Source organism: Saimiri boliviensis, chromosome 11 (genome assembly GCF_048565385.1).
Source record: "Saimiri boliviensis isolate mSaiBol1 chromosome 11, mSaiBol1.pri, whole genome shotgun sequence".
Lineage (NCBI taxonomy): Eukaryota > Metazoa > Chordata > Mammalia > Primates > Cebidae > Saimiri > Saimiri boliviensis.
Window position 1 is genome coordinate 59,397,887 of NC_133459.1, and position 19,007 is coordinate 59,416,893.

The 19,007-nt window shown below is 42.8% G+C and overlaps 1 protein-coding gene across 4 annotated transcripts in view; it reads left to right on the forward strand.

Moving 5' to 3' along the window:
- The first annotated feature begins 5,037 nt into the window (after positions 1 to 5,037).
- NFIA (nuclear factor I A) overlaps positions 5,038 to 19,007 on the forward strand; it is a 388,188-nt gene continuing 374,218 nt past the window's right edge. Inside the window, exons 1-2 of one of the 4 annotated variants that reach the window (XM_074380913.1) lie at positions 5,038 to 5,460; positions 16,090 to 16,621. In XM_074380913.1, coding sequence (XP_074237014.1) covers positions 5,380 to 5,460; positions 16,090 to 16,621 — 613 coding nt within the window. In that variant the 5' untranslated portion in view covers positions 5,038 to 5,379. Of the gene's footprint in view, positions 5,461 to 10,110; positions 10,694 to 16,089; positions 16,622 to 19,007 lie in introns of those variants that run through there. The other 3 variants (XM_074380912.1, XM_039473584.2, XM_039473582.2) reach the window with 3 other exon arrangements.

Consider the following 19,007-nt stretch of genomic DNA (forward strand, 5'->3'; position numbering starts at 1 on the left):
ATGCATAATGCAAACCTACACGGAAACAGGAGGCTCTCAATGGGTTAGCAACCCAAATTCACTCTATTTTTTTTTTTTTGAGATGGAGTTTTGCTCTTGTTACCCAGGCTGGAGTGCGATGGCGCGATCTCGGCTCACCGCAACCTCCGCCGCCTGGGCTCAGGCAATTCTCCTGCCTCAGCCTCCTGAGTAGCTGGGATTACAGGCACGCGCCACCATGCCCAGCTAGTTTTTTTGTATTTTTAGTAGAGACGGGGTTTCACATGTTGACCAGGATGGTCTCGATCTCTCGACCTCGAGATCCACCCGCCTCAGCCTCCCAAAGTGCTAGGATTACAGGCTTGAGCCACCGTGCCCGGCCCCAAATTCACTCTATTAGATTCGCACTTGATTTCCAGTAGCATGGTGGACCCAAGGTTACTGGAATACAAATTCACAAAGGTGGGAAGAATTGATATACTATAAACATATAAGCCATGTGAACTACTATTACTGGTATTTTATTATTTTTAGATGGAGTCTTGCTCTGTCACCCAGGCTGGAGGGTAGTGACATGATTTTGGCTGACTGCAACCTCCGCCTCCCGGGTCCTGGTTCAAACAATTCTCCTGCCTCAGCCTCCCAAGTAGCTGGGATTATAGGAATATGCCATCATGCCCAGCTACTATTTGTATTTTTAGTAGAGACAGGGTTTCACCATGTTGGCCAGGTTGGTCTTGAACTCCTGACCTCATGATCCACCCACCTTGGCCTCCCAAAGTGCTGGGATTACAGACATGAGCCACTGTGCCTGTCCTTAATGGTGTTATTTTAATGGTATTTAATATTGTTAGGCTTAAGGATATTAGAAGCAGCAATTTGTGGAGGAAGTACAGCCTATTTCACCAACAGACCTTATTATACATATTCTGGCTATTAGATTTGGGAGGAGTCTGGGAAAAATTTCCTCCTAAATTGCCCCTGTTGATCAAAGTCCCTGAAAACTAGTACCAACAGAGGGTCTTCCTTGTTTCCTTCCTTCTCTTTCACCCTCTACTCCTCCTTCTCTTTCTCCCTTTTTCTCATTCATTCCAGCGGTACTATACCTCAGGACTACATCTTCTTTCATTTCTTTCTAATCACTCTCTTTGCCTCCACTAGTAGAATGGTATTTCTAATTTGCAAATCTTATTTTGTATATCTCTTGGTTAAATACAGCCCCTCCAGTGAAGGTTCAAAGGGCTCACAACACTCTTCATCACCTTGGCTCCGCCTGCTTTTCTTTTTTTCTTTTCTTTTTTTTTTTTTGAGATGGAGTTTCGCTCTTGTTACCCAGGCTGGAGTACAATGGCGCGATCTCAGCTCACCGCAACCTCTGCCTCCTGGGTTCAGGCAATTCTCCTGCCTCAGCCTCCTGAGTAGCTGGGATTACTGGCACGTGCCACCATGCCCAGCTAATTTTTTGTATTTTTAGTAGAGATGGGGTTTCACCATGTTGACCAGGACGGTCTCGATCTCTTGACCTCGTGATTCACCCGCCTCAGCCTCCCAAAGTGCTGGGATTACAGGCTTGAGCCACCGCGCCCGGCTCCGCCTGCTTTTCTAAGGTCATCTCTGGTTACTGTAACACAGTCCAGTGCTGCCTAAGGATGTTTCAATTAATGACAGACCACACATACAATGGTGGTCCTCTAAGATTATAATACTGTATATATTGGTGTGTTTTTTTTGAGACAGGGACTGGCTCTGTCGCCCAAGCCGGAGTCAGTGGCGCATCTTGGCTCACTGCAACCTCTGCCTCCTAGGTTCAAGCAATTCTTCTGCCTCAGCCTCTTGAGTAGTTGGGACTACAGGCGCACACCACCACACCCAACTAATTTTTGTATTTTTTTAGTAGAGAGGGTGTTTCACCATATTGACCAGGCTGGTCTCGAACTCCTGACCTCGTGATCCACCCCCCCTTAGCCTCCAAAAATGCTGGGATTACAGGCATGAGCCACCACACCCAGCCTATAATATGGTATTTTTGTTGTACCTTTTCTATGTTTAGATATCAGAATGCTTACCACTGTGTTACAGTTACCTGTGGTATTCAGTAGAGTAACATGCTGTACAGAGCTGTAGCCTAGGAGCAATAGACTGTACCACATAGCCTAGGTGTGTACAAAGTGATACCATCTAGGTTTCTGCACCTATAGTCTACAATGTTTTCACAATGACTAAATTGTCAACAACATATTTCTCCGAATGTATCCCTGTCATGAAATGACACATAACTACACCAGTTAATCCTAACTAGACAACTAGCCACAATTGAATAACATTCCCATTCTTTGGCCTATTGCATACACTGACATCACTGTGTTTTCCTGGAGAGGAATGTCCTGCCCCTCACCTGTCCACCTGACTAATGCATATTTCTGTCCCAACACAAATGTCATTTTTTAAAAGCCTTAATGACCCAGACAAAATGAATTGTTCTATCACCACTGCTCGTTATATATACTTAAGTTGGACATAACGCTTATCACTCTACACTATTAGTCAGCTTTGTGTCTTACCTCCCGCACTGCATTGAAAGCTTGTTAGAGGCAGGGATAATGTCTCATTCTTTGTTGTATCCCTAGCACTTAGCATCTTCAACTGTACCTACATTGGGCACACATAACCTACTAGTTAATTTACATAATCTATCTCCCATTTTCCAGATCAGAAATCTAAAGCTTGCAGAGGTTTTGCCTGAAAAGAAAAAAAAAGAAAAGACACATGGTAGAATAAACAGTAAAACCTACGCTGGACTCCAAAGCCAATGCTATGTTGTTGTTGACTGAATGAAGATAGAAAAGGTCACTGTGGAAATGGTGCCAACCTACCATATTAAACTGACGTAATGCACTACAGACAATGTGCACAAAATTCACCATTACCATTTATTTACAAGGTCTGGCCTGCTTAGCACTGGAGACTTTTCAGACCATAGCATCTACAGAGCAATGCAATACAAGCTGATATCTCTTGTGCATCTCAAAGGTTTTTATCTTTTGACAAAACAGCCTTCCACTCACAATAGGTTGATGTCCTGTTTTACAGGTGTTATGTAATCATCTCAAGGCCACACAGCCTAGTACCAACTAAACTAGGCCTAAAACATTTTTTTTTGGTTACTTAAAAAACTTATTTTTTTATTCAGACTGAAGCCACTATGTCCATCAAGTGTCTTTCTAGGTGAGAGCAGTACACCAAGTGGAAACGGATGCTCAGTGGAGGAGGCTGGGATTAAATGCCACAGGCTTGCTACAAGCCAAGAGTACATCTGCATCTATGAGGGGCAGACCACAACAGCAAAGCTAATGCCAAGACTAGCCACAGTACAGTACCTCTTGCAATGCTGCATCAGTCAACTAGTTGTAGAGTGCACGACCAAAGCAAAAAATGTGATTCAACACAAAAAATGAGGCTTCTCTAAACTCCAATTTAACTATGCAAGGTCTTGTTATTAATTAACTAGGTACCTTCACCAAGGACAGTTAAGAAAATCAGACAACTGCCGTTGCTTCCTATTACTCTTCTTATTGGATACTTTTTTATCAAGTGAGGTAAGCACACGTTTTCCTCTGAGTTCTTCAGCAAAATGTCCTATGCTACTTAACTGACTCAAAGCAAACACAATTTTTGTTTGTTTTCTTTTGAGACGGAGTCTCGCTCTGTTGTCAGGCTGGAGTGCAGTGGAGTAATCTCGGCTCACTGCAACCTCGGCCTTCTGGGTTCAAGCGATTCTTCTGCCTCAGCCTCCCGAGTAGCTGGGACTACAGGCGTGCGCCACCACACCCAGCTAATTTTTGTATTTTTGGTAGAGACGGGGTTTCACTACGTTGGCCAGGATGGCCTCGATCTCCTGATCTCGTGATCTCCCCGCCTCGGCCTCCCAAAGTGCTGGAATTACAGGCGTGAGCCCCGCACCTGGCCAACAAACACATTTTTTAAAACCACAAAAAGGACAAAAAGCGCAATAGCCTGGTTGTGTGCTTTCCATTTAAAGAGATACGCCGTCCCTTCAGAGTCCTATTTCCTTGCTCTGCACCAGTGGCTATGCTGTTGTTTAAAACAAACACCTAAACCGTTGACATTGGAATATCCAGACTCCATGGTCTTAAAGAAAGAGACTGGGTTAATGAAATAAGGTGAGTCAGTGAGATGCAAGACTTAACGTTCCAATAATTATCTTTTAACCACCCTCCCCCTTTTAAATGTCAAAACTCTTAGAGCTCTTCTCTTAGGGGAGTAGGAAGGGGAGGGGTCTCCTTTAATGTTGTGGAACCTAGGTTTTGTAAGGATATTGACAAATTAGATGCTTGGCAATTAAATTAGAATTTCACCGTATCTCCTGCCTTAAAAGAACAGCTTTATTCTTGAGGGAGCCCACCTAACAATTTTATGTTCAGTCATCTGCAGAGAATAGAGCCACTGTCTTTTTCTTTCCCAACCTAGGGTAGAAGCTTTATTTCACTGCAAGTTCCCTGTGACATTTTGCACTCTCTTGATTTAATGCACCAAAGAGGATCTTTAACTCTTGGTCTACACCAGTGCAAATAAAGGTTAAATCTCTCACTAACCATCATGAACTAGCCTAATAATTCACGAGAGGCCCTGGAAAAAGAAACCGAGAAAGCAGGTGTGCAGACTTGATTAAAACGTGCAAAACCCGCACAACCGCAGGCAAAGGTACTTTATCCTCACGTTTGCCCAGTACCGGCTGCGAGGTCCGCAGGCAGGGGAACTTGTACTGCGCCAAAAACACGATCCCGGGAGCCGGGCCTAGTAACACAGGGGCTTTTCTTCAGAACAGTGTCCAGACCGGAGCTTGCGCCGAAAGTAGGGGCTCCTATTGGCCACGCGCCGTAGGGGAGGAGACGACTGGCAGGGAGAGAGACTGGAGGAGGGGAGAAGGGGGCAAGGCCTTTTCCCTGCCCCCTCCGGGCCCCCTCCGCAGGCCGCCGCCGGTGCCTCGTGCGTGGTTACTATGCAAATTGCAGCGATTGCGGAAATAAACAAGGGGGTAGGGAGAGGAGAGAAGGACAGCCGAATCGATTGCAACTTCTGCAAAGTCTCGTACAATCCAAAGCACGCAAGGCAAAACCAGAGAGAATCTGAGAACCAGCCAGCCCGGGTTGGATCGCTTTCAAAAGAGAGAGTGAGAGCGAGCGAGCGAGCGAGCGAGCGAGAGAGACAGTGAGAGAGGGAGAGAGCGCGCCCTGCAATTGCAAAAGCCTTCTGATTTGGAGTTAAAAAAAAAAAAAAAAAAAAAAATTCTCCAAGAAGCCTGCAATTGGCTAACAGCTTTTTAAAAAATCTCTTCCGGGTTTTCAACGGTTCCAAGTTTATTTAGATTTTTTTTTTTTAATGCAAAAAAAGGGGACAACAAATGAAGCAATTCGTCTGAGCATTTTAAAGTTTCTCACGTACTCTTTTTACATTGCAATGGTACGTGGTACATCTTAAACTTTCTATTTTGCATTTATATGATATGCGTTTTATAAACAATAATGGTAGAATGATTTTGTTTAATGGCTAAGACTAAAATTTCTCTAGCTCGCATATGCACTTAAGTGATTGCTGGGTAAATGTCTATTGTGATGGTTTTGTTTTGAAGATGTAGCTTTGTAGATGGTGTTTTTGCTATGTGCATCAGAGACCGGGTTTTCTTTTTTTCTTTTTCTTTTTTTTTCGGGATTTGAAAAAATTGCTGAGCTTGACAGATTTTTTTTTTTCCTCCTAGCGCTTGCTCGGTTCCAGAAAGGGGTGGGGGGAAATCCTGTACGTGCTCTGTTCTGTAAAAGACGTCTGGCCTCAGCAGTCAACCTAACCCGAAAAGAAATGTCTGGACCCGGAGAATAATTGACGATTTGATCCTCTAATCAATGGGACAACATGGGAGATTGACAAAAGCTTTATCCAATCATAAGAAAGCTTGGGTGTACAATAGTTCTCAATAGCCAGAGGGGGCGGGGCAGAGGAGATCTGAAGTTCTCTGCAGCTATGAAGGGGATGGTGTGGTTCAAGCTGTCAAAGCTACAAGCGCTTCCGGATTTAGCAAGCACAATAGGAAAGAGTTTTCGCGTTTAAGAAAAAAAAGCTGATAGGGGAGTTTTGCATGTATCGTGTGCCTTCTTCCTCGCCTTCTGGAAAAACAAACATTCTGCTAGAGAACTAACTTTGCATTAGTTATTAACTTTGCATTAACTACTATTTTTAAACTCAGGGAAGTTGGTAACTTGTGGAATGTGAAGTTCAACTTTAAGAAATGTGTGGCTTAAATCTTGCCTGAATTGTGGGACTGTAGTGAGCTTTGGGAAGTAAGTTGCGGCGTACTCAGCATTACAAAATTTCTCACTGATTATCTTAGGAGCTTTGGCATTTCAAGTACTTTGAAATTAGTAGGTAAACCTCTCTTCTTGAACTCTAAACAACAGTTTTAAAGGAAAGAATGTTTCACAGGTGGACTAGCAGCTGTATTACTAAAAGAAAGGGGGGGGAGTGTTTTTTCTTGGCTGTTCTTGACTTCTGCTTTTTAAGTATATGGTCAGTAGGAAATAGGACATTAAGACTGGCCAAGTTCACATTTCTTCTTGTTACCACAACAACCCCCATGGAGAGTGTGAGTATGGAAGATCACTGACTTGCTAACTGTTAGCTGGAGTCTGGCCTCTTGGACAAGTGCTTGATACGAATCCAGTGGAAACCAAATGCAGTAGCTTGTCTTGGAGACAGTAGCTGGCAGCCTCTGACTAAAATATCTCCATCTCCTCCTCTCTGAGCAGTGTAGACACCTAATTCTGTTGGGAAGTGAATGGAAAATAATAAGGGCTCTTTCCCTTCTTTGGATTAAATTCCCATCGAGCTATGTCCCAAGGCTTCAGGCCTTCCAGTCAAAGCTGGCTGGAACTTTGATGTAACAATTCACTTGGACACTCACTTCAGCAACATGGTTCAATTTAGGATTATATGCATGTAAAAAAATCTGCACAGAAGTGACCACCAGGTCAAAAACCAGAGAAGAAAAAATGTTGAAAAATTTAATAAAGTTAGTAAATAAAGTTAATAAAGTTAGTCTTGGTAAGAACTACAGAGTTATGGTCTTGTCCCTTATGAATCCCAGTCCTATCTTCACTGCTTTGGGTATTAAAATCTAAATCATATTAATAAGATCTCCCTATTAAGTAACCTCCAAAATGAGAGCTATTTGAGATGTACATATAAGTGAAACCTTATTGACGTAATTTATATATCTAAGAGGATTTCACTAAAGCTGGCAAGGTAACGTTTCTGCAAATAAAACACAGTAAATGCAAGGCTGGGCTCTGTGCCAGGAAGAATATGGATAGCAGAGAGCATGACAGGAGCCTCCTTCGCACAGAGACAATCCCATTTCAAGGCAGCCTCCTACCACTTGCAAAATAAATGATTGGAGTGGTTATTTCCAATAAGGGGTTTATCCTTCCTAACAATGGGTCATTTATATGATTGCAGTGAACTAGTTTCCATACTTCACCTGCGTTTCCTCTACTGCTCTCTCTACTATCCTTTCTTTCTTCCTTCCTCCTCCATCCCTGCTCTCTCTCAAGTGCCTTAGTATCTTTGTGAACTCTGGACAAGGATTTACTTTTGTAACTTGGGAAGAGGGGAGAGAGTTGGAAATGTTTTCTACCCCAGTCTGCCCTTTGAGTAACATCTGTTTCTTTGTGCGTGTGTTTAAATTTATGCCTGCTGGAGAGAAAGTTACCAGAAGCCTTTCTGTAACTGTAACTCTTCTACTGTATTTTTCTCAGTCTTGTTTCCAAAGGCTGTAGATGGAACTGTGCTTTGTCGTGTTTCCCCCGCCTCTCCCCTCCCTCTGCGGGGGAGGGAGCGGGAGCTGGCGGAGATAGGAGAGAAAGCAGGAGCGGATGTGAAGGGCTTTGGTGCTGAACTTGGATCCAGCCCTTGCCTAGAGGGCGCAAACAATCGTCCCATATCCAAAAGTCTTACGGAGGGCGCCAAAAGTTACTTAAGATAATATTGCTAACCGCAGAAAGCTGGAAATCGCGGGCACATCCACTGCTACAACAAAAGAAGTTTTTAAAGTAGAAATATCAGCATTAAATTACTCTCTCCCATTAAAAAAAAAAAAAAAAAAAAAGGGCGACGTGCCAGTCGCCTTTTTTTTTTTTTAAATCTTTTTCCCCTTGAGACTCCAAAGTAAGAATCTTTACCGTTTTGAAAAGAGGCAGATGTGAAGTGCATCTTTTAATACACCAAAAGAAAGATTTTGATCTGCTCTGTAAGAGAGCTTCCCGAGTACACACTCCTCCGAACAATAACTTCTCACTGTGCCTCAGTTACATGTTGGGACCGTCAGCCAGAAACTTCTATCGAGGAAACTTGGAGCGCACTGAAGTTATAGATCCCAGCAAAGGTTCTCGTGGTTAGGGATGTTGTCTCTGTAACTCAGCTTAGCTTTTAGGAGATTCCTCCCCTACTGAAATCCGAGAGGAACCAAAAAACAGTGGGTTAGTTTGGGAAAATGGACTTTCTCATTAAAGGTTGAAATCATTATTTCTCCTCACTCCTTAGTAAATGATCCTGAGAGATTTCCAAGGATGTTCAGGAGGGAGGGTGGGGGAGAGAATGGTTCTTGAGCATTCGGGGATTATTTTGGCAATAAAGTAACTAAAGTACAAGCATAAAATGGCTTTAGAGAGATGAAGAATTATTTCAGAGGTTCTCCTTTGCTCTTTCTCCAGTACAATATTTCCTGCCCCTTGCTTTAAAAAGAAGTCTGAATGAGAGTGGCCTTAACACACCACTCACCCTCACTTGTCGAATGGCCATTCCTACAGGAATTTCCTCTATTTAGAGATTCTCTGGCTATGTCACCTCCACCGAAGGACAGATTCCCCTGTGTGGCAGTGTCTTTCAACATGATACCCACCTCTTTCCTTATGGAATTTTGAGAAGGGTTGTCAAATGCAGCATTTTGCAAAAGCATCATGAGGAAGAGAGGGAAAATAAGGGATAGGGGATTGGAAGAGGCAAGTATGTGATATATATATATATATATATATATATAATTTTCCTCCAAGAGAGAGGAGAGCCTAGAGAGAAAATATGAGGTTAAAAAAAAAACTGGAAAAGCAGGCTTACTGGCAACTTGCCAAACCCTAAAAACCACCCCCCTTTTCTGCCAAAACAATACTTTAGCAAACCTAAAATAATTGCAGGAAGCTCTTTTCCATTTTAAGAACTATTACCTGGGGGAGGGAAAAAAAGGGATTCTTAAAAGGCACCCTTCCAGAGGTGTCCCAGAAATTGGGACGGTAATGACAGCTTATGTCCAGTTCCGGGCACGCGTTTGTGGATCATAATATCTCCCTACCCTAAGGGGACATCCCTTTCACATTTTTTTTTTTCCTCCTAAAAAGAAAAAGATGTCACAGTTAAACCACTGTTGTTTCTGAACGTGATAGAACTTTTTCTATGGCGTCTGTGTTCAAACCCACTAGTTTCACAGTCCTGGGAGGGAGAACGCTCATTAATCTCCGCCTTCCTTTCTCCAGACCCCCGCCCCCCAAATCCGGTGAATCTTCTGCGGGCACTGATTCCTCACCAACCCCGATACTGAATGCCACAGGACCGAAGCTGCACAAAGTTTGCAGGATTGTGTGCATAATTACCTCTGCCGACGAATCTATTCCCACAGAAAGCCTCGCTGGAGAGATTACAATGCTTTGAGCCTTACCGCATTTCAGTGGGGGAAAAAAAAGTTACCTAGGAGGTCTGATTTTTCAAAGAAATTTGCATACATGCAAATGTGCCGCCCGGCCTCCTCGTCGGTTCTCTACGTGCCCACGCGGTGGCCCGGGGGGGTGCGGGGCAACCTGGCAAAGTTGCCCGAGTCCTCCGCCGAGGTCCGCGGAGGTCTGCGGCGGGGGTGGGGGGATGGGGACGAGGAAAAGTAGTTTTGTTTGCTTAAGCACATCCTGTGGCAGCCTATAGCTGCCCGGGAGTACAGACTGTAACTGCTCCTCACTGCGTTACCCAGTAATGCGCTGATCGGGGGAGGGGGGCGGGGGGGGCCGCAGAGCGAGCGGGAGAGCTAGCGAGCGAGCGAGCGAGGAGCGAGGAGCGAACCAGGGAGAGAGCCGGGGAGCGAGCGAGCCAGGCAGGGAGCGCGAGCGGCCGCGGAGGCTCGGGACCCGGCTGGCCGCGCGGCGCCGCAGCCGCCCCTTCCCCCACGCCCCCTCCCCCCCGCGGCGGCGGCGCGAGCGGGCGGCGGCTGTGCGGTGCGGTGCAGAGCGGAGGCGGAGGCGGGCGCGCGGGCAGCTCGCGGGCACCCGGCCGGGCCGGCGCGGGAGCGGGAAAGGGTGCGCTATGCCTTTAACGCCCGCGTACAGTAGGCATGTATAGTGGAGTGTAGGGAAACTCTAGGCGGGGTTAAAGTTCAGCTCATGGAGCGGCAATAGCGCTGGCTGGCTGCAGTTGAGCCGAGTTGGAAATGTGAACGCAAGAAGCAGGCTTGATTTTTTTTTCTCCCCCCTTCTGTCTCTCTCTCTCTCTCTTCCTCTCCCTCTTTCTCCTCTCTCACCCACACTCACGCACACCTCCAAACCGCACACCCAGACGCACACGCATACCCCGGCGCCCGGCAGTTATGTATTCTCCGCTCTGTCTCACCCAGGTAAGCCGCGGCGTGGATGCGGAGGGCTGGGGGGCCGGGGGCAGGGCTGGGGCTGCGCGGGGGGCACCGGGGCCGCTGCGCCGGCCGGGCCCGGGGCGTGCGTCTCGGTGTGTGCCTGTGTCTGCGCGTGTTTCTCTGTGTGTGCGCGCGTGTGCCCGCGAGGGGGGGGGTCCCGCTTTAAGAAAGTAACTTTGTTTCCATGCGGGTGCTTTCCTCTTGCACGGCCATTTGTGTGGGCACATGGCTAATGGCGCCCTCTTATTAATGCGTTAATTAATATCGGGGCGACGGACTGCGGAACGGCGGTGTTTTCGGACGCCCCGCACGTGTTTCGGCGGGGTTGCAGCCCATGACACGCTGAAATCTGGCTCAGCGTTTCTGCTGCCGGGAGCAGGGATCCTGTAGTTCCGCGGCGCCCGGGGAGGGGGCCGCCAATGGAGCCCACCGCGCACCCCGCACGCCCCGGCCGGCCGCAGTCCCCGGGTGCGCGGAGACCTCGGGTGCCTGCGCCCACGGCCAGCTCCGCGGGGCCCCCGCCGCCGCAGCCCCCCGCCGCCTCCCCGAACTCTTACTTTTGTTTATTGTTTGTCAGCCTTTGGGGTCGGGCCGCGGGAAGGACGCGGGCCGCCGTCCCGGCCCCGGCCAGGACAGCGCCCCTCAGACGCGGGCAGGCGGCGGCGAGCCCTCGGCGGAGCGGGACTGCGTGGACGCGCGTTCCCCCGCGCCGGCCGGGTGGAGCCTGCGTCCTCGCCGCGCGCCAGAGGCCCGCTCGCTCTCCCGGAGTGAAAGTTTCGGGGCCGGGACGAGCCCACGCTGCGCAGGGCGCCGAGAATCGGAGGCCGCGGGCTGCGGGCCGGGCAGCGCCGGGCGGAGTCGGGCTCCCGGCCGCGAGCTGGAGCGGCGGCCCGGGCCGGACGCGGCTCCCCCCGCCCCCGCCGCCTCCCGCCGCCGCCACCGCGCGACTCCGGCGGCTCCGCGCGCAGGACGGGGGCAACTTTTCCCCTCCGACTCAACTCGGAGCGTGGGGCTCTCCCGCCCCACCGCCCCTCCTTTCCGTGCCCTCCTGTCCATCTCTCCCGTGTCTACCCAGCCCCAAGCAAAATATTGCTACTTCACGACTTCAAATCTGGTCCCCTTTGAATATATTATTTGTTTTCCTTGACTAAAAGGCATGAAGTCAAAGTGGTTTTGCGCTTTTTTTTTTTTTTTTTTTTTGAAAAAGCGTTAAGTTTTCATACTGCTTTGGTACATTGCGATCTGACCATTAATCACCTACATGAAGTTATATGCTTCATATAAAATGTTTATTCACCACTCCCTTAAAAAACCTACCACTTCTCTTGCCTTCACTTAGTAGGAGATAACGGTTTAACCGGAATACTTTCTGGAAGGCTAAAAAGTGTCAGTAGTTTTCACTCTCCTCTCTAGATTCTGGATTTGTGGCATCCCTTCTTATTGCAGTATCTAACAGTAATAATACCGGGTATTTGATCTCAGAAGACTCTTAAATGCATCTTTTATGTTGAAATGGCCTGTTTGGGATTTAGGCCTAGCATTAATAATAGATAGCACTTACTTTTAGTTATTGTAAAAGTTTTTTGTTTTTTCCTCCCCCCCCCCCCCAACAAACTTCCAGAGTTCCTATTTTAGTAACTTGTGAAAGTATGGAATGAAACTTTTCCAACCACTTCTGGCAAGGTTCACAATTGCATATGGATAAGATGCAAAGTGTAAGATAATTTGAATGAATTACGGACTATAGTGAAAATGCTGAGATTCGAAAGCTGAAGTTCTCGCTGGCAGAAGTTTGCAACACACAGAACTTGTAGATAATACCAGCGAGCTGCAACAGAGGGAAAGGACCCTAACAGATACATGGTATCTTCTCAATTGAGCTCTGAAAAGATAAATTTATATTTGAGGATGGTGCATATGAGGGCACCTGTTTATCCATGCAGGTCCAGGGCACAGTCAGGTATTTAGCAAAGTTGGCTTCTCTTGGTTCATGAGCTATTATCACATTAAGAAAGTTCTTTTTTCTTTCTTTTTTTCTTTTTTCTGCTTACATATTTAAGAGGATTGACTGATGTATTCACTAGGCCTTCTTCTGGAAACACCACTATGAGAAATGCTTATTTAGTGTAAAGTTTGTAAAGAAAATGCACAATAAATAGTGAATGAGGGCTCATATTTTATGGGTTCTTCTTTTAAAAATTAATTTACGATTTATTTAACTTGCTGGAATATTTATAATGCTTTAGAGTCAGTTTTAGGAAGAAAAACTTTGGTGGTTTATTGCTCATTAAAAAAATCCAGTAAGCACAGTGACAAAACTACTCTAAATGAAAGAAAAAACTCCATTTAACTTGTAGGCAATTTTTTAAAAAACTTTACCAAGAAAACCTAGATGTCTTATTTTAATCAAGGATGGGCATATAATAACCATTTCAGGTACTGTCCATATAATGATAACCCAGCAGAAATTTGTAGGTGAACCTTTAAAAAAAGTAGTTTCCAGAAATATCAGCATTCAGTGGTTCTTAAACTTGGCTCACTTTCAAACAGATCAATGTTTAAGATGCTGATTCAAAGTACTACCACTTTTGAAACAGGTTTTCAGGTTTGTTTTTATTGGTGACCTAAAACTTTCTCACTGAATATATATGTAAAAGATTCTTTTTTTTTTCTCTTGAATGTTATGTATGAAATAGTACGTACCTTGTAGCAATATGTTCAGCAACATGAATTATAAAGCCATACTACTTTTTTTTTTTTAAAAAAAAACTAATCATTTATACTACCCTGGCCATTTCCTACAAGCTAATGATATTCTTTAGTTTTGATATTCCGAAATATTTTAAATCATGACTTGAGAAAGATACATCAGAAAAAATTAATACTTTAATTGTGCATATGAGTAAAGTTATACAAAATATTGTGGACTTTTACTGGCACATTCTTAACCTTTGGGGAGTAATACATTGTAGATACTTTTGATGTAAAATTGGGGACTTAGGTTATTCTTAATGACTAGTTGACGTAGTTCTTGTTTAAGGATTTTTATGATGAGATGTATGGGCATTTGGTTGGCAGGTAAACAGAATCCTGTTGAACCCAAATGCATGCAGTTTGCAGTTTTTTGAAAAGCATATTAGGAGTATGTTCGAACACTTAAAATGCCATATTAGAATGTTTATTTTAACTGCTTATTATCATTAATCAAACTTTTAAATCAGATAATGTTTTAACATAGATATGAATTGTTTGGAGCTTAGTTATCCCTTGCATTATAAAATGGGGCTGAAACTTTAAAATGAAATCCTCCTTTTGGTAAAAACTCACTTTGTAGTTGAAGGTAGACGCCAGGAGTTCTTTGCATAATACAGCACAGTCTTGGTCCCTAGCATGTCTTGTATATATGAGAAAATCAGTCAATGTGAAGTTCTGTTTCAAACCTAAAATTTATGTATTTTAGAGCATTTCAAGGATGAGCTCAGAGTTTAGTAATGTTTAGATCCTTTGTGGTTTGGTGTATACCTTCGCAGATAAACTGTGACTTGCCCCCCATTCCTTTCTCCTAAAGTATGAGAATAAGAAATATTCTCAAACATCAGAAATTTAAAAAATGTTAATGATTTACGGCAAAGAATAATAATTCCTGTATTTTTTTTTTTTCTATTCTCTCTCTAAAGAATACACGTGTTATAAAAGCTGACTACTTCTCTTTTGGATTCTTTTATTGAAAAAGAGCAGTTTTTAAAGCTAAACTGGAAACATACAGCCTGAAATTTGTGCAGAGAAGAAAAAAAAAAGTCAGTTATTGAAGTGATTTATTATGTATTATATTAATATATACTTTTAAAAGCTCAGTCACATAGAGTGTTTAAATGATTGTTTATAATTTGCAAAATTTTAAAATGACATGACTATTAAATATTTTACCAATTTTACCTTATCAGTTTATATTTGAACATTTAAAAATTTAGTCATTGCATTGATAATAACATTTTGGACATTATTGCTACCTGTGCCTTCAAAGTATATATTTAGTTAGATATAACAAACGGAAAAAGAATGTATTTTATATTTGTCCTACACCCTTTAGCAAAAAGTCATCAATCTCTCTTTGGTTTTTAATCTTCATTTATTTTAAGGTAATCTGTCTTTTGGAGAGAGGGGTTATGTGGCAGAGAGAAGTTATGTAACAGTGTGGATTAGTTAATCAAAAGTTAGATGTACTCCGAAAGCTTTGTGAAGGTTACTGTTTAATCTTTTAAAAAATATATTTATATTTCCTAAGAAAATGTCATGTTTAAGGATCCTCCATTTTAAGCAAAACATGAAGAAACACTTAAATATTTGAAATTGATTTTTTTTTTTCAATTTTAAGAGGCATCTGTGAGGGTTTTCCTGGCATCTTATACATATTGAAAATACCAGGCTCTGTTTCCCTATGAGAAAAATTCTGAAATATTATTTGCAAAAATTAAATAATCTATTTTTTAGTTATCATTACTGAAAGCATTTCACAATCTTATCAGTAAATTAAATGTATTCAATTGCAGCAGTGTTATCGCAATGACACATTTTATTTACTATCTGGCATGTACGCTTTTCTTTGTTTTTTTTTTCCATTTTCTTCCCTCTTTATTTCATTCCCATAGTATCAGCAATTATGTCTTGGGCATAGATCTTTTATTTTAGCCTAATAAATATCAAATTTATCCCTTCTTAGGTATATGAATCTGCCAGATTTTTCCTAGTTTTTGACTAAAAAAAACCTGATATGTAGTTGTAATATTTAAAAGGGGGGTTTAGACACTAGTGAAATGAATAAGAAACAGATCAGAATCAACATGCAGTATTTTTAGAGGGAAAGCCTTTGTTTTCATTGATTGTAGAGATGATTTTTGCTCCTAGACTTCCATAAACACTGACTGGCATCTAAATGTTTAGGATTTGCCAATCTGGCGGCTGGGCCCTGGCTTTCCTACAAGTGGTGAGGTCAAGGACGGGGCAAAATTAGATATGCTTTCCTTGAAATAGGGTTAAGATTATACATTGTTGTAAGCATTTAGATAAACTTCACTTACTATCTAAAGGGTGAGGAGCTAGGCCCGACAGTAGCAGCTGGTGTACCCTGGTGAACATATCGAAACAGTTTTTTAATTTTTAGCAGTTTTTAAATTTCCAGTCAGAAGAACTGATACTGATAGTTTTCCCTCCCACCTTCCCAGACTTCCCATAGGATCCTGTGTATGATTCTGGTAATGGAATGCCCGAATCAAATTTCAAGTGAAATGAGGAATTTTTGTTTTTAAGGTGACCCGCTGACGAAAAGTTGTTTCCTTTTGTTTTCATTCTATTTATATTTTGGTTTTTGTTCATTTTCCTAGGATGAATTTCATCCTTTCATCGAAGCACTTCTGCCCCACGTCCGAGCCTTTGCCTACACATGGTTCAACCTGCAGGCCCGAAAACGAAAATACTTCAAAAAACATGAAAAACGTATGTCAAAAGAAGAAGAGAGAGCCGTGAAGGACGAATTGCTAAGTGAAAAACCAGAGGTCAAGCAGAAGTGGGCATCTCGACTTCTGGCCAAGTTACGGAAAGATATCCGGCCCGAATATCGAGAGGATTTTGTTCTTACAGTTACAGGGAAAAAACCTCCATGTTGTGTTCTTTCCAACCCAGACCAGAAAGGCAAGATGCGAAGAATTGACTGCCTCCGCCAGGCAGATAAAGTCTGGAGGTTGGACCTTGTTATGGTGATTTTGTTTAAAGGTATTCCGCTGGAAAGTACTGATGGCGAGCGCCTTGTAAAGTCCCCGCAATGCTCTAATCCAGGGCTCTGTGTCCAACCCCATCACATAGGGGTTTCTGTTAAGGAACTCGATTTATATTTGGCATACTTTGTGCATGCAGCAGGTAAGTGCGATGGTGAGAATTCCTTCCACTTTCTTGTGTATTTCTCTGTCCTGTTGGCCACCGCGTGAATGCTGGATCCTGCCTGAGCTCCCAAGTTGCAGGCCACGTACATGAGGCCGGTGTGGTTTCAAAGATAAACCAGAGTCTTTGGTGCCACCTTCATTCAGGTGGAAAAGCGTAGCTTTGAGCGAATTCTCACTCAGTTCAGCTCGTTTGGTAAGTAGTGTTTTCAGAGGCGTTGGTAATCAGATATGTGATATGTTCAAATCACATTTTTTGATGAGGGGATGAGAGAAGCCTCGTAAAAACCCTTTTAATATAGAGTATATTTTAACTGGCACATGATCTAGTTTAAAAGCATTTAGTTTGGTATTGAGGCGATATTTTTAGTTGCTTTTCTGCTGGGAGTGTTTTTAATCTACTGAGGCCTCTTGAACCCCTTGCCAATTAAGAACTTGGAGGTAAGATTACTATCAAATTGCTGATCATTTATGAAGGAAAAATAATCACATTAATACGCAGACTTAGTAGCTTTGAATTTAGGAATTCTTAGTGTTGTCTCAGATAGCTAAAGGAAACAAACAAACCGGCTCTTTCAGTAATTGGATGGAGAGGTTAATATTTAAAATAACCAACCTGTATAGAGCATGAACACATTGAAAAATTGCTATTGATAATTGATGTAGTGAGTTGCTTTGATTTATTATAAAATTTAAATTGTTTTTTTTTCCAAGGCATGTCTTACCTGTGCATGTTTCACTATTTAGAGTAGCACGCAGGATAAAACTATTGAGGACTGGATAAAATAATGCATTTCTACTTTGTTGCTTTCGTCTTGTTTTAGACAAAAGGCTCATTGTGCTGTGTGAACGCTCAGGTCTTGTATAACTTGTTGACTTTATATATGTACATATCGGTCTTGCTAGATTACCTTCATGGCAGTTACTTGAGCCAGATGAAAGAAAGAAGGTTGTGGAATCCTATCAGTAGGTTGTTCTGGGGTTCAAATATTTATTTATTTATTTGTTTGTTTATTACAAAGGAGAGATGTTACCTGTAAAAACACTGTACTTTTCTTCAAAACATTTTTAATTCTATAAGTGTTAGTGAGTTTTTAAAGGCATCAGATGATAGCCTGTTCTCTATTATTTTTCTCAATATATGTTTTAGGAAGAGAACTTTTGTTATCCATCTGCCCTTACATAAGAAACTGGAGAAAATTAGCTTTGCAAGCATGTCACATCATCATTTGCATTCTGTTGGCAGGGGATAGATGAGTATTTTAGAGGATGTGAGCTGTAAGTGTTTCAAATATTTGGGTTTTCGAAAATGTATACTTAATTATAAGAATTGCCTTATGCTTTCGCCAATTCTGGGTAGCAAGAATGAAAAGTCAGCACCTTTCAAGTGACCTCTAAACAGGAATATGTATCCCTTTTTTAACTCACTCCTAACCCCATTGTTGTTCATTTGTTTTGTCTACTGAAAAAGCAAAGTTAAAATTTTTAAAAATGTGTCTGCCTATGTAAATACAGCAAGACACACAAAAAATTATGGTGTTACAGGTGCTTTCAAGGAGCATTCTTTAAAATCTTGTTTTTACCTGTTAGATATTTAGAAAAATATAACATAAATTATCATGAATAATTGGCCGACATTGAAACTCGAAGGTGCCAACAGGTGATGCGGATCATGATGTGTGTGCTTCCATAGAAGATAACATCAAAATGAAATACCTGTCTAGTTTTTCTCGGTGTAAGCGCTGTCCATTCTAAGTTTTCGACTTAAACATTTCTCTGGATTTAAAGAAATGCAGTCTTTTCGCTGTTCCCATGACATGCATTCTTTTTCGTCGTTGGTTTGTTACCGTGCTATTGCTTCCAATCCTTGAGCTCACACAGTTGTTGGTTGGTACAATGCCTGCAGGAGTTATGTTGGTAAAATGACATTTCGAAGGTTACTTAGAAGAGTGAGCATCCTTATTGCTTATGAAAGATTTATGGACAGCAGCATAGATCAGAGTACCTTTCGGTTTGGTTTTCCTGATGTATCCCAGAATCCCTTGTTATGCCTGAATGCCAGCCAAATGTTTGGCCATTGGTTTCCACGGGACCGCAGTAATGGCTGCTTCTCTGTGCGCGCAACAGGAAGATTGTAAAAGAAAATATTAAGGGTCTTTTGTCTGAAAATATTTCATATTCGATTTCAGAGATTGAGAGACCTGTTATTTGTGGAAGGGAAGCTGCCAATACAAATAGGAGGTAGATCGGTCAACTTACATACAACTGATTTGACAAGCATCTGTTATAATACTGAAGATTTGTAAACACTAAACAATGTTTTTACCTCCTTAAAAGTTTTGAGAACTTGCCAGTATTGGCAGGAG